The sequence below is a fragment of the Miniopterus natalensis genome, chromosome 9 (genome assembly GCF_054644295.1).
Source record: "Miniopterus natalensis isolate mMinNat1 chromosome 9, mMinNat1.hap1, whole genome shotgun sequence".
NCBI classification, from domain to species: domain Eukaryota; kingdom Metazoa; phylum Chordata; class Mammalia; order Chiroptera; family Miniopteridae; genus Miniopterus; species Miniopterus natalensis.
This window is the reverse complement of record NC_142089.1, coordinates 15549120-15565469: the sequence shown is the minus strand read 5'-3', so window position 1 is coordinate 15565469 and position 16350 is coordinate 15549120. Positions and strand designations below refer to the sequence as shown.

At 33.1% G+C, this 16350-nt stretch overlaps 1 protein-coding gene across 3 annotated transcripts in view; it reads left to right on the top strand.

The window, feature by feature from the left end:
- Window positions 1-16350, top strand: part of EYA3 (EYA transcriptional coactivator and phosphatase 3) — an 84253-nt gene that overhangs the window by 15757 nt on the left and 52146 nt on the right. Inside the window, exon 2 of one of the 3 annotated variants that reach the window (XM_016216849.2) lies at window positions 14498-14598. In XM_016216849.2, coding sequence (XP_016072335.2) covers window positions 14566-14598 — 33 coding nt within the window. In that variant the 5' untranslated portion in view covers window positions 14498-14565. Of the gene's footprint in view, window positions 1-14145; window positions 14599-16350 lie in introns of those variants that run through there. The other 2 variants (XM_016216858.2, XM_087820245.1) reach the window with 2 other exon arrangements.

Genomic DNA, 16350 nt, shown 5'->3' with positions numbered 1-16350 from the left:
TTATTACCTCTCTAAGTACATATGTAAGTGTAAATAATAGAGCCATCAAAGTTATAGAAGGAAGGATGAATGTAATTATTTATAAGTTGGCCCTGTGGAAGCCTAAAATTAGGGCACAAAACCTCGAAACTGAAAAGGAAAAAGATTAACAAATTTTATTTCCTAAAAATTATAACTTATTTGGCAAAATATGCCATAAACAAAGTCAAAAGACAAACAACAAGGTGAAAGAAAACGTGTAATATAAGTGAAAAAGCTAATTTCCATAATTTACAGTGAGTTGATACTAAATAAGAAAATGATCAGCAACTCTGTAGAAATTGGCAAAAGACATGACTAGGCAGTTTACCAGAGAGAAAAGTCAACTGAAAACACTTATTTTTATTTATAATTAATGATATAAAGCATGCAGTTTGGGATCATCTTTTACTTACTGCATTAGGCAAAAATTTTTAGTTTGATGGTACTTGGTACTAGTTAAGGCACAAGGAAGTGTGCACTAATCGTTGCAGTCTTTTCTGTAGGCTTTCAGGGTTACTTCAGTCTGGTAGATCTGTCACATTTCATCAGAGAAGTAGAATTAGTCAGGAGGGAAAAAGTACACATATATATGTGTGTGTGTGTATTTATATATGGGCTAAAGGGCTTACCCTTGTGGGTGAAGAAGGCAATTTTCAGGTACCCCAGAAGGAATATCGTACAGATGGGGCATTCAGTCAGTGTCATCTAATCCAGCAGAAAATGCAAATAAGGTGTTGACTGAGAAAAGACCATTAGTGAAAAATCAGTTATGAATTCCACAGAAAATTTAAAGTTTTAAATTTCGATGAAGTCAAATGTATCTTTTTTTCTCTGTTACGGATTTGCTGTGGTGTCATACCTAAGAAATCCACTGAACCATGAATGCCTTATGGAAATGGTCTTGACTTATTCTTCCATTCCCAGTGCCTAGGAAGATGCTTATGAATGCAAAGGGGACTCACGTTTTGGGGGTGCCTATACTATGTGCCAGGCATTGTGCGTGATACTATTCTCTTTTCCTAAGTATTCATTGATTGAATTAAAATAAAATAAAGTGAATCTATGTTTACAAGAGAAACTAAAACTGACTTGCCCAAAGTTTTATAGCTTGTAGGAACAGAGCTGAACCCTTTTGACCCGGAATCCCATCTCTTTCTCTTGTACTAATTTGCCTCATTAAATAGTAAGCTCCTACAGTGCATTTGGAATGATTGACTTTATAAAAACGTGATCACAAACTTAGAAACATGTCTCATAAAGCAAGATTGCTTAACAAGTTTTTGCACCCTTTTGGTATTATGCCTATAAAGCCCTTTAAATATTTTTTAAAGAAAACAATGCTGTTCATTGTTTTCTTTAACAACCATAATGATACTCCAGTCAATGGTGTGAGCTTTTCTGCAACTTTTCTCTTTTGAAACTGCAGAATTCTCTTTGGGATTTATTTTCTCCTTTGTTTTTGTCGGATACATGTTTTCATTTTACCATGAGATTTGCAAAGTATAATTCTGTAGAATAATTCTTCTGGCTTAATAAATGTATATTTGTTTTATTTATTTTTAAATATATCTTTATTGGTTTCAGAGAGAGGAAAGGAGAGGGAGAGAGAGTATGATAGAAACATCAATGATGAGAGAGTCATCGATCGGCTGCCTCCTGCACGCCCCCAACTGGGGATTGAGCCCGCAACCCGGGCACGTGCCCTGACCGGGAATCGAACCCCGATCGCCTGGATCCAAGGTCGATGCTCAACCTCTGAGCCAAGCCTGGTTGGACTGTATATTTGTTTTACAGAGGTCTTTTACTTGGTTCATTGCCTTTCTCAAGTTCTTTCTTTTGTTCTTTCATCCTTCCTCCCTCTCTCCCTCCCTTCCTCCTGCCCTCTCTCTGTTTTCCTGTATTTCAGTGAATATCAGCTATTTTAGGTGTCATTGCTTCTGAATTGTATATTTTATATTATCTACCTTTAGTGGCTTAGCATAGGGGTAGAATTCTTCCACTACTCTCATTTTGGTAAGGAAAGATCGCCTGAAGGTAGCATTTAAAATAAAATAAAAATAAGAATTTATATAGTTTGACCTTATTTAAGTCATCTCACTAATGGGAAACTCTTCTGTTATGATATCAGGTAATATAACTAACATTTCAGATTTCTGGAATCATAAATAAACTGTTGATCCAACTATGTTTATAATTTTATTAGCCAACATTTCATTCTCTGACTTATAAACTGTTTATTGATCCAACTAGGTTTATAATTTTGCTTGTTTATATTAGTCATAGAATTTTATTCAATTTCATGTGATTAATTTTCTTTCTAAAAAAATCTAAAGAGATCATATTATAATTTTTTAGGTATAATTTACATACAGTATATTCACCCTTTTAAGTTCTGTGAGTTTTACAAATGTGTACAATCATGTAAACTACTAATACAATCAAGATACAGAACAGTTCCATCACCCCAGTGAAGTTCCCTCATGCCCTTTGGAGCCAATCCCTTCTCTAATCCCCAGAACCTGGCAACCACTGATCTGTTTTTTTTGTTCTTATAGTTATATAAAGAATGTCATATAAATAGAATTTTATAATATGTAGACTTTTGAGCCTGGCCCCTCCCCTCCCCTCCCTCTCTTCTCTTCTCTTTCAAAGAAGAGATCAAATGAAAAGAGCCTGACCTTTTCCATTTAGCATAATGCATTTAAGATTCATCCACATTGTTTCATGATGCTGTGTGGTATTCCATTGTATAGATCTTCAGCAGTTGTTTACCCATTCACCAGTTTGAGACATTTGAGTTGTTTCTAGTCCTTGGTGTATACATGAAAAAAAGCCGCTATACACATTCATATACAGGTTTTTAGGGTAAGCATAAATTTACATTTCATTTAGGTTGATACTTCGGAGTGGGATTGCTGGGTCATATTGTAAGTGTATGTTTAGCTTTATAAAAAACTGCCTAACTTTTCTATATAGGTGTACTACACCTTTCTGTCTTCATACCAGCAATGTATGGCAGTTCTAGATGCTCTGCATCTTGCTCAACTTGGTATGGCCAGTTTTCCTTTATTCTAACCATTTTAGGAATTGTGTAATGACACCTCATTTTTCTTAAGATAAGCTTTTTATTATGGAATAATTATTTTGGAATAATTTTAAGTAGGGGATCGTGTAATAATATTCTGGAATAGATTTTCAGAAGTGTCTCAGAGATAGTACAGAGAGTTTCTATATACCACTTACCCAGTTTCCTCTCTTGTTAATGTGTGTGGTGTTTTTTGTTTGTTTTTTTGTTTTGTTTTTTGTTTTTAAATATATCTTTATTGATTTCAGAGAGAGGAAAGGAGAGGGGGAGAGAGAGAGAGAGAAACATCAATGATGAGAGAGTCATTGATCGAGCCCGCAACCCGGGCATGTGCCCTGACCGGGAATCAAACCCCGATCGCCTGAATCCTAGGTCGACGCTCAACCGCCAAGCCACACCCTGCCGGGCAATGTGTGTTTTTTTAATCCTCACCTAAGGATATATGTTTAGAGAAAGGAAGGGGAGAGAGAGAGAAACATCGATGTGAGAAACATCGGTTGCCTCCTATATGTGCCCCGACTGGGAATCTAACCCACAACCTTCTGGTGTATGGGACTATGCTCCAATCAACTGAACCATCCAGCTGGGGCTTACATAACTATTACATTTTTCAAAACTAAGAAGCCAACCTTAGAACATTACTGTTAACTAAATCCAGGCTTCACAAACTTTAGCTTTCACTATTTTTTCCACTAATGTCCTTTTTCTATTCCAGGATCCAATCCAGGGTGCCACATTGCACTTAGTACAACTTTATTTTAATTTTTATTTCTGGCTCTAACATGTCATAACCAAATTATAAGATACCATTACTAGTCTTGGTTCTGTTTTTTGCAAAAATATATTTTTCAGTTCATATCTATTCCAGAATGCTATGTATGTCATATACTCTTCTTTTGTTGAATGAGTTTAATTTGCATATAGTCCTTTTTAAGTTGCAGTCAAAGGAGATTCCAAAGTTTGAGGCTGCTGGCCTCTGTAGAGTAGATTCCTTCCTTTTAGACCAACCAGAAAATAATACAGAGAACCTCTGGGAAGACTGTTTCAGTTAAGAGTCTTTATCAAGAAAAAGAGTAAGTTCTTAAAATTTACTCTTCTCATTTACTTTCTTGCTTGAAGTAGCATTAACAGCTTTTTTTTTCTTTGGTTAAATTACCCAAGACTTTATATATTTATTATTTTTAATCTACACATTTTAGTGTTAAGTGGCATTTTAAATACTGACATAAATTTTTGACAAACAGCAGCCAAAACACATTAAGTTACTATGATTTCCTTCAGAATATGCCTTTAGTAACCTGGCATGTTCTCCCCTGTATTCTTCGTAGTGTTTTTCTACTGAATTGAGATATTCTGTGACTATTGAGTGTTTAGGAAGGGTTTTAGGGCTCTATTTAAAGCATACAAAAAAGAAAGCCCCAAAGAAAGAAACATGCACCAAAAACAAGTCATTTTCTGACTTAGAAAAGTCACATTTATAATAAAAATTTCTGATGACCTACTGCCATTCTGTGATCTGTTTATGATGTTCTTGATACAGCACTTAACATGGTGTTACAAAATTTTAAATGAAAATTTTTTTTAATGAAATGTTTGGTAAATGCTTTTATGGAGAAGCACAATACAGATATCAAAAAATAACTTTATGAGAGAAATGAAAAATATGAACTTCACTCAAAATAGAAAAATATGAGCTTCAATTTTGAGGCATAGTTTGCCTAAGATTTTTAGTTAAGATCAACTGGAAAAGAGGACTTGTGTATCTTTCAGGTTTAACTCCAGTAGTAATTTTTTTTTTCTAAGCAGAACACATCGAACAGCATAGTGATTGTATTCTGGTTTTAAGTGCTATCTTACAAATAATAGTACAAATAACCCTGGATTTATGATGTAGTTACACCCCAATAAACCCATAAGTTGAAAGTATCGTAAGTAAAAAATGCACTTAATACACCTAACCTACAACATCATAGCTAAGTCTCGCCTGCCTTAAACATGTTGAGAGCACAGTATCTCAAAAACACTGGCAGCACACTACACTGTAGAGTATTGGTTCTTTTTTTTTTTTTTTTAATGTCTTTATTGATTTCAGAGAGAGGAGGGGAGAGGGAGACACACATCAATGATGAGAGAGTCATTGATCAGCTGCCTCGCACAGGCCCCCTGCCGAGGATCAAGCCTGCAACCCCCGGCATGTGCCCTGACTGGGAATCAAACCTCGATCTCCTAGATCCTAGGTCGATGCTCAACCGCTGAGCCGCGCCCGGCCAGGCAGAGAGTATTGGTTCTTTACCCTCGTGATCGCATACCTGGCTGGGAGCTGCTGCTACCCAGCATCCACAAGAGAGTTTTGTCCTGCATATCGCTAGTCTGGAAGAAGATCAAAATTCAAAGTACGGTCTCTACTGAATGTGTATTGCTTTTGCAGCATCATAAAGTTGAAAAATCGTAAGTCCAACCGTCGTAAGTTAGGTACTGTCTGTACTTGAATTTGTTCTCAAGTCATTAGATCAGTAAGGCTTCTCAAGATTCATGAAACACCTGGGACTGCCAGTGGTATTACTGTGTTAGCTGGGAATTTCTTCCACTATAAATTTAGGGTTTGGCCCAGAGCGAAAGCATGAGAATACTAACTTTGTAGTTATATGACAGTTCTGTTAGGCAAACTGTCCAATTATTTGGAAAGTTTTTGAGTGTTTTATGTTTATCCTATTAATGTTTGGAAGCATTTTCACGGTTGTATGTATAATTATGTTTTGTTTTATTTTCGTACTTTTCTTCACTTCCCACCTTTGTTTTCAGCTTGTGTATTTCATTCATTGGCCAAGTGGCCAGCAAACCCAAGCAAAGAGGTAATAGCAAAAAAGAATGAAAAACAAAATAAACTTCTATGCTATTTGTATTAATTTTCTGTGAATACCATAATAAATTACCACAAATTTGGAGACTTGAAACAACAGAAATTTATTCTCTCGCAGTTCTGGAGGCCAGAAGTCTGAAATCAAGGCGTCAACAAGGCTGCACTTCCTTCATAGGCTCTAAGGGGAGAATTTGTTCCTTGCTTCTTCCAGCTTCTGGTGCTGCTGGCAGTCTTTGGCCATATCACTTCAACCTCTGCCTCCATCTTTATATCACCTTCTCAGTGTGTGTGTGAGTTCATTTTCCCTCTGCCTTTCTCTTATAAGGACATGAGTTGGCATTTATGGCCTAGCTAGGTAATTAAGGATAATCTCATCTCAGAATCCTTAATTTAATTATATCTGCAAAGAATCTTTTCCAAATAAAGTAACATTCACTGATTCTGGGAGTTAGGATATAGATTTGTTTTTTCGTTCTTTTGTTCATTCCTTCTTTCCCTCCCTTTCTTTTTAATTTAAAACTTTAGTCTACCATATTGGTAGTTAAAAAATAGTTGTGGGGATGTAAAGTACAGCATAAGAAATATAGTCAGTAATATTGTAATAACTATGCTGCCAGTTGCATACTGGAAATATCAGGGGGAACACTTTCTAAAGTATATGATTGTCTAACCACTATGTTGTACATATAAAACTAATACAAAATAATATTGAATGTAAACTAATTGAAAAAAATTAAAAAATAAACAAAAACCTTTAGCCTATTAATAAGGGAGGGAAACTAATATGGGCTCCTAACCTCCAAGTAAGTAGGACCTGTGCTGTGATTTCTTGTTACAGATATATTAAAATTTGAAATAAAGTTTATCATTCCTTCCTTTTTTTAAAAGGGAACTTTTTAGTTAACACAAACTTCAAAAGGATGTTTTTCAAATCAGTTAACAAAACCTTGTAAAGAATTAAATTTGTGATTTAAGGCATCCCTGGTGAGAAATGAGAAAAGTGAAGATTTTAATTTTTTGTGCCTCTAAATATATTGAAGGTTCTTAATGAACTGGTTTAAGTAAATATTTAGAGGACTCAAGAGCCTGGAAATTGTGTTTGATAGAATGAATATTTATTGAATGCCTGCCACGTGCTATCATACTAAAAAGAATAAGGTGGTCTCTGCCATTGTGAGATTTAGGATCAAGATTCCACAGAATCTTAGAAGCAAGGAAAAATTAATAGTTTTAACAGAATTAGCTGACAGATTTAGAGGCCACCGTAGAGGTCAGAAGAGTGACTAAGTTGAAAAATTCTCAATTATCAACTAATTATGAAGCAGGGAACTCTTTCACTAATAACTGAGGTTTTAGTAGGTTGGGAGATATTTTGTTTTTCTAAAATGATGCTTTTATCTCTGACTAGAAATGGTAAAAGTTTATTTTCATATGCTCTGTAATTAAAATGACCTGTTTCATTAACAGTAGATCATACTCTGTACATTACAAATTAAAGACTTATGGCTGTAAAGAGAAATCAAATTGTTATTTTTGGTGGACTGTACAAGAAGTTAAAAAGTAGCATAAAATCTCATTTTAGGATTTTAAAGAGGTCCTTAAAGTGCCAGATAACACATTTAAAAAGTTTTAAATTTAAGAACATGTTACTATACCACGAGGTCAAAGTAATATAACAGAATAGTTGAAGAATTAATGAAGGAAAAGGAATAAATAGCCTAAGGTAATATTAGGCATGTAATTTTAAAAGGGAAGGTTGTATGCTCAATTCTACATGAAGGGGAAAAGAAGACAAGGGCGTTCAGAATCTTGGATTCCACTACTGGTTCTGCTACTTACAGATGGCATGAGGCAATGCCTTCAAATCTTTGGTTTTAGGTTATTCAACCCTAAAATAAGGATTACCTCTAACTATTTAATTTAATAATCTAAATTTTCTTGCATTCACAGAGCGAATACTTTCTGTCCAGAAGAGGATAATCAAATGTAAAATGTCTTCTGATACCAAATTCTTTTAGCTATTGGAAGCTGAATGCTTTTGCTCAGAACCGTAAAATGAAGCAACCCTGGGTTTATGTGCAGGGTCTGTCTAACTTGACTTCTTATGAAAGAGATGACAGAGCAAGAAAATTAAATGTCTTTCTGCCTGTAGTGTTGTCATGAACTTCTTTGAGATTTGGGGGTAAGGAAGATCATTGCATTTTAAATTGCTTTTCCCTCAAAGTTGAAGTTTTTTCCTGAGGAAAATGGATGAGCCAGAATGTAGAATTTATGCCCAATTTTAGCTTAATACTTGAACATTTTTATAGAAGCATTTTTAAAGTGATGTACCTAAACATTTTACTACACAAACCTTAAGTATTGTATTCCTCTGTATATACTTTTGATTATACTTAAGCTGTTATTATTCTATAATTAATGTAAAATCTTATATTTTTTCATGATTTAAATGAGCTTTTATTGAAATAGGTTATAGTTTTCATCTTAATACAGAATGTTCAATTGTATAATTACAGCATAGGCAAACCATTCTCCATGTGTTAGTTGTTTCTAATTTTTCATTTTTATGAAAACAGACTTCCCCTTTTTAAAATAGTTAACTTTCTTACCCCTCTATTTATTTTAGGAAAAAAAGAACAAGAAAAATTATTCAGATCATGGGCAATTTTATGACCTCTTTTATACTCTTTAACTGGAGAACAGTCTGATTTTAAAGCTGTGCCTGAATATTTCTTATCTTAGAGTCCAGATAACTAGGTTTTGTTGTTTAGATTTATTTTTGGTAGTTGAATAGCCATGAAGTGGTATCTTAAAAATATTAAAATTTATTTAGTTAGTAGGGAGAATCTTTTTTTCCCAAACGCTGATTTGATCTTAAATTGTTTGTGTCCTTTGATGGATGTATATGTTAGTCATTGTTTACCACGTAACAGATGGTCAGTAAATGTTGAATTGGTTAGGTTTACATTGTAGACATTAAGCTTTATCTATTGTAATTATTGCAGGTATTGCTTACATTTGTTATACCCTTTTAATTTTAGGTTTGTTATTTTTCATTGCATGAAAGTATATTTTACATAACCGGATCTGTTGATTAGTTGCTAATGCTTCTGTTGCTCAAAAATTTATCTTTCTACTGATGAAATAAATATGCTATTCTATTTTTCCATTTTTTTAATGCTACTAGTTCTTCATATACTTAGAATTCATCATAGTGTATGATGTGGGTATGTTTTTCTCCATGTAGATACTCAGTTTTTCTGACAATATTTTTTAAAATGGATTTTTCTCCACTTATAAGCACTTTTTAGATTTGATCATTGTTTTGGTATTTCTAGTCTCTTGTGTTTTTGTATGTGGTTTTGTTTTTTTGGTTCTTTGTTTTAAAAAATATGCTTAACAAAAACGATTTTAACCATTTTGAAGTATACATTCAGTGGCATTAAATACATTCACAATGTCAGCCATTACCACTGTCCTCTAGTCTCTTTACTTGATGTATTTCTATTTAAACCTGAAGCATGATTGCTATTATTCTCAGGCACATTGTTTAAATCTCTGAATCCCAGCTGTCCTGTCCATAGAATGAGGATAATGCCACCTGTGTCTTAGGATAGTTGTGGAGATAAAATTAGGTAGGACAATGAATATAAAAATACTTAGTGTATTATAAATGCTTGGTAAATGATAGCTCGCTTACCCTTCTCCCTGTAATTAGTTTTAAAGACTGGTATAGGGCAGCTATTCATTAGTTTCCTCTATTCTCCTCTCCTCCAAAATTTCCATTGTTATTTTTACCTAATTTTCAGTAAGAAATTTGTAGGTATTGGAGTAAACTTTCGTTTACTTCTTATTCGAAACCTAATGCATATATTCTTATTTGAAACCTAATGTATATATTCTGTAGCTTGTGAAGCCCAAATTACTAATTAGTATCATCCCCACCAACACTTACTGCTAATAAGCGCTGTTCCACGAGACCACAGAAATGTTTTCTTATGTTTTGAAACCATTTCTCCTGACATCTTTCTGATTTTGCCTTATAAGCCTCCTAGTTGATAAATTAGAATTTATATTGACCAGATACCTTCAGGCTTTATGTTTGGTACTTTCGGTATTAGGACACTTGTTTCTGAATTCCTTGATAGATCCCCCTTAGAATAGATCAGTTATTGTTGAATAACAATAAAACCATTAGAAGAGCATATTTTGCTTTTTGTTTTCATTCTTCAAGGCATACACATAATTATATTTGAGGATGCCATGGCAAACATTTGCTAATTACTTACTTCTTTTAAATCATGAAGTAATCCACGTGTTAATAAAAATCTTAAGTGGTTATATACCACTTTTTTATACTTCTTTAGGCTACTATTGTTTATAACTATTATTGCTGAGATATATTTAATTTGGGGAGGAAAACTATTGATTTTTTTCCAGGGAAACTTTTGTAGCCTTTTCTTTAGTGTGCTCTGAAAATATATGTAAGGTTCTGGAAGGGGTAGTTAATTGACTTCTAAAATTCAGTGTAGTTAGTGACCAATTTGTGAGCTACCTATTCTATTTAGAACTGTATCAAAGATACTCAGTTAATTCCTGAATATCTCTGCACACTTAGCCACATGCAAGTGTGGACCTATAATCAGACTGTTTTGCTCTACTTAGGACCTATAATCAGACTGTTTTGCTCTATTTAGACACTTTTCTTAATATTATAATTAAGAATAACATATAGTGTGTTTTTGTTGGAAAAAAATGACCTTATACTGTGCTTTAAAGTATTTATATACCTAATTTTTAATTTCCCTTTCTATGTTTAAGGGCTATAATAAGACATTGAAGGAACCTAAGTGCTTGCTTGTTGCCATTTATAACTACAGGGTAAATAGTATGTTGAACTTGGTACAAAACAGAAATTATAAGGTTGGAATATCATTAGAATTTTGAAATAAAATATTTGTTATTATTTCCCTTCTAATTTCTAAGGATTAAAAATTATGGCTGCCATATTACAAAATGATCCAGCTTTTATTTATGAGCATGTGAAGTCACAATATTTAAAATTGTGTGACCTTTTTGTTTCAAACCAAAGTTCCTATTTTTTCATTGTCAGCATTGGCAGGTAAGGAAATATTATTTCTGTTCTCAATTGCAGATTTTCCCAGATTTTTGTCTATGAAGGCATATAAATACTAACAAACTCCAAAAAAGATGATAAAACAGCTGTATTTAGAAACCAATTATAAAAATTGAAACTAAAAAATTATGAAAAGACATTACCATCCAAATGCCTTATAAAGGTGCTTAAAACAAAAAATGAATTCAGAGAGTGTTTTGTAATTTCATCGGCTGCTTGGCTAAATTGTAATTGTATTAATTTACATTACATTAAGAATCCATTTTCCACTCCTGTGTCAAGCCATTATATTAAACTCTAAAACTAGTACACGGAAATGAGAATGCTAAGATTTGTATTGTAATTCCGTACTTTTTGTTATTGTCAAATACTAGATTACTGTGTCTGTGTTATATAATACTTTCATCTGGTTGCTCGTAAACTCGGCTTTTGATTATTCAGCACGTGCCACTGTAGAAAATGGTGTGAGATCTTAAGATTAAAAGTTTTAGCACATTGATAAATGTTAGGAACGTGGTAAATACTTGTATTCTTGTATTGAGTATGTTCTTATATTTCAGGTCTTTTAAATTACAAATTTTTGGAAGGAAGAATACTGTATTGATGGAAAGTAGTATCTTAGATGCATGTTGTGATGGAATTATGTGATTTATGTCATTATTAGTATATTTTATACACATATGTACCAGAATATATGTTTGCATACTTCACAATAGCCAGTAGAATCCCAGAAGATTCTATAAGAAATCATATGTTTTGCTTATAGATTGCCTTTTTTGTTTTAAAATGATCAAAATTATTGGTGATCATAGACCAATTATTGATTTTTAAAGTTTTTTTTTCTAAATATAAAAATTATCTATGCCCCTTTTAGTCCCCTAAATTTAAAAGCTGAGAAAATAAAAGTAATTTTTAAGGATGGAAACAACAAAGGATGCTTCTTTTCATAGAAGAAATAGGAGAGGTAGAAAGGAGTATCTTTCATTTGTTTTCTTAAAGAAGGTTTTCTTACAACTTACCATAGAGTTTATCTCAAGAAAAATAGAAAATTAGTACATTTCCATTATAAAATCACAGTAATATTATCATATTTCTAAAAAACAAAAAATCAAGATTTTAACATTTAGTTTTATGTGGTCTGAAAAATTTATTTCCCCACTATTAAGAAGTATTTCTTGCCTTTTAAAACCCATAACCTATTTTGATCAATAAAAATCTGTGTTCTTAATGTTGTTCATATTTTTTAAATAAATTAGTTTTTGTGTTTAAAAACAAAGTTAAAGTACATGGTTTTTAGTATCCTTTTTTAAAAAACAAAACAATTTTCCTTACCTTCCTCTTACCCAGAAATAGATTTTAAAACATTTCCCGTATGAGAAGGAAGGAATATCCTCTCCCTCTCCCTTGCCGAGAATCTACTAATTAGAGATTGCAGTTATTACAGTTATGGCCTTCAATTAAGTAAAACATGGAATATTGTCACTTTTTGTTTAGGTCAGAGCTGGTCACACAAAAATTCAACAAATGAGATTTAAAGGCATTACATTTTCCTGATGATTTGGCCCTAGTTTGCTCTTTCTTATGAGATGAAATCATACATGTACATTATGTTCATTTAGCCAGTATTAAAATCCTATAAAGACGCTTCAGTTTAAAACTAAGATAGATATGTTAGTGAAACATAAAAAATGTTTCATCTTTCATAATTATGAGTCAGTTTCACGTCACATTGATTATGCTGTTCTGGGTAGAGCAAAACAAGTGCAGGGAAGATAGCACCTGTGAGCTTTAGTTATTGTGCGCTGTAATTCTGCAGCACTAGTTACCTACGTCAGGTAGTATGAGAACTCAGCTTTTGAGGCTCTGTGCATGAGCTACACGTGAGTGCATTGAGCATCCTGTGCTTCTGACCTTTAAACTTTTTTTTCTTTTGACATTCTAGATTAGGGCAGGGAGTAAAGCTGTTTCAGAGTTGGACATTTTTTAATCTAACCGTCTAGCTTACATATGTTTTCTCTCCTTTTCCCATTCTGGAGTGAGGGTCTAAGAGTGTTGTATTGTACCAAGATAGAGCAATAGAAGTGGAGTGGTGGTATATTGGCATAACTGAAGTCTTTCATTTCCCTTTTCATGTTATTTATCTATTTTCATTACTTCTGCAGTAAGATTTTGTACTTGCTTTAGCTTTATATATTAAGTTGGTTATAGTGGTTGGTAGAAGTGAAAAGAGGTGTTACCTTAATTAAAAGCATAAGCAATCACATCTGTTTTTGGAGAAGTGCTAGTTTCATTTTTGTTAAATAGTAATGGAGTTTTTCTTTTTTATAATGTATTTAAGTTTTCTAATGTCTGTCTGTCTCTCTTGCCAGAAGGGCACATAAGGTGTTTTTACCAGTAAATGTGGGGCTTAGAGTCCTATTTTTCTTTGTTAGTTTGAAAATCAGGACAGGTAGAGCAGGATCTAAGAAGATAAAGGTTTTCCTTAAATAATTGACTAAACAGTATATTTAGTGGAGCTCATTATTTCAGACTAAAACTGGGTCCCAGCCCCGGCCAGGTTGCTCAGTTGGTTGGAGCATCGTCCCATACACCAAAAAGGTGGTGGGTTCAATTTTTGGTCAGGGCACATACCTAGGTTACAGGTTCCATTCCCGGTCACGGTGCATACGGAAAGGATGTTTCTCTCTCACATCCATGTTTCCCTCTCTCTCTCTCTGCCGTCCTCTCTCTCTAAAATCAATAAAAACATATCCTCGGGTGAGGATTAAAAAGATAAAAAAAAATTGGGTCCCAGCTTTACATGATTATTTTTTCTTAATTCTAAAATTCAAAGTTTCACTTATTTGCATTATTAAAGTAGATCCAGAGAATTGAGTTTTCCTTTAAATTAATTATATGTACAGATAATTGTGAATGTATTTAATTGGTATTCCAGTTTGTTATATTTAAAGTAATTCTGTGTGTCTGTGTTAACGTTATGTAAATGTTCCACATGAGAGCAGGTTAGATGTTATCATAACTTACTGACTTGCTAGGCTAGTTTTTATCATTAAAAAATGTAACTCTAACCCTAAAAAAAAAATTGCCCTACTTATCAGCACATTGTAAAATGTTTAATGCATTAGGCACTATAGTAACCATGTTTTAAGTACAGCAGAAGTGGTTCCACGTGTTGGCTTTTGTAAGATAGTATAAAAATCATTGCGTATTCCTATCTGGACTTGGTGTAGCATGTCAATTTTGAAAAGCCATGTGCAAGTTTGAGATTTTGAGATTGGAACTCACGTGGAAAGCTTGGGGTAGCAAAATATTTTAAAAAATTATTCTCTGATGGCCTGAATGATAATGCTTTTAAGAGTACATAAGCTTTGAATTCCCTCTCTTTTTTAAACAGACTGTGAAGACTGCTGAGAGACAGTTTTGATACAGTCATATAAGTGTAATAAAGAAATATTGGTCCTCATGGAAGAAGAACAAGATTTACCAGAGCAACCAGTAAGTATTTCCTTTAATAATTTGAAGTTGATTGTAGAAAAGCTAATCTGTAGATATTTTTAATATTATTTAGTTGTACTACAGATTCCAAATTAGAAATAAAAATAAGAAAAAGACTCCTTAATACTTTCCTTCTAAGAAAACAATTTTATATGTTCTTAAATGCATATTTTGCTAACAATGCTAAGGAGTCTGCTTAAAATATTCAGCATTACAAAATCACTATTGTATTTGGGAATGCCATTAAAAAAAGAAATCAATGGATATTTCCTTTGGTCTGTGGCCTGCAGAGCTGTCAGGGAAGGGCATAGCAATTAGCCATTGTGGTGGGTGAGATGGCAGCAGAATGTTCTGTGGGTGTCAGTCAGTTGTGGGACAGACCAGCAAAGGAAAAAAAAAGATAAAACAATGGATATTCTTACAGTTTTTAAAATAAAAGAGGACATCTATTTACCAAACACTATTTACCACTTCTGACGGAAAATTTAGTTTTACCTTTACCTAAATTTTCCTAACTGGCCTAATTTTGAAGAAAGTATAATCTGACCACTAGCTAATTCCTAAAAAGATAAGACCCTAGAGACTAGGTTGAATTCTTAATTTCTTTTAAGTATTTAGTATAAATAAATAAAATCATTTTAAATGTCCACAAGTGATACGGATTTATTGCCTTGCCATGGCTTCTTTTTGTTTGTTTGTTTGTTTGTTTGTTTGTTTTTTGATCCTTAGCATTTAAAAAAGAAAGCAATAATCATTCTCTTAAGGTACTTTTATTATAAGAATCTTTTCCTTTTGTCTTGAGTTTCTTTTTCTGAAGTTAAATAAATACTGATTCAGTTTGCTATTCTGAGCAAGCCTCTTGCATTTAATATTAAAAGAGAATATAGAGAGGTACATGTTTACCATTTTTTAATGAAAATCCAACATAGGAAAATTTGAATTTTGAAAGCAGGTAATAGGGTATGTTTTTCATATACTGGATGTATTCTTTACATTACAGAAGGATGGAAGACACCAGCTTCCATTTAAATATTAAATTCCTTTAGTAGGTTTTTAATATTTTTCTTTACATTGAGAAATGTGTACTGATGATTACTTTGACATATTTTTTAGCCCTCTCACTTAAGGTAAATATAAAAGTAGGAAGACGTAAACAATTGTTAAAACAACCACAGCCTTTTGAAACATTTGGAATGTCATTCCTTCCCCTGGTGGGACATTAATAATCAGGGAAATGGTAGGGTTAAAAATCATCTTCAGCAGTGTATCTGGGATATACGCTATAAGAACAAATACCTGAATTAGAGACACTAAATGTACCAAGAAAAATTACATCATTGAGTTTTAAATGTAGTAAAAGGTCTAGTCATAGTTTCAAAAGACTTTTATAAGTTGTTGAAATGGGTATTGTTAGTTACTCCTTACCTATTTAAGGTAATGAAGATTGTGAGGCTGACCTGCTAGTGGGTCATCTTTTCTGCTCTGCTTCATTTCCTTGCTTTTCTTATTCAGTTTCTATAACATTCCATATAAAACCTGATTGTTACTTCCAAGGAAGGTGAGAAATTAAAGCACTTTAAAAACTAATTTTCTGTTGACTATAAATGGTGATTGCCTTGGGGCATCATTTTCTTACTGATTTGTGCCTGGGTTTAATTTAATTTTTAAAGGTGCCTGAGTGACAACATTGAGAGGTCAGTGCCATTTGAAAGAAAAGTTTAATGTTACTCACAATTCCCTTAGAAATTAGAG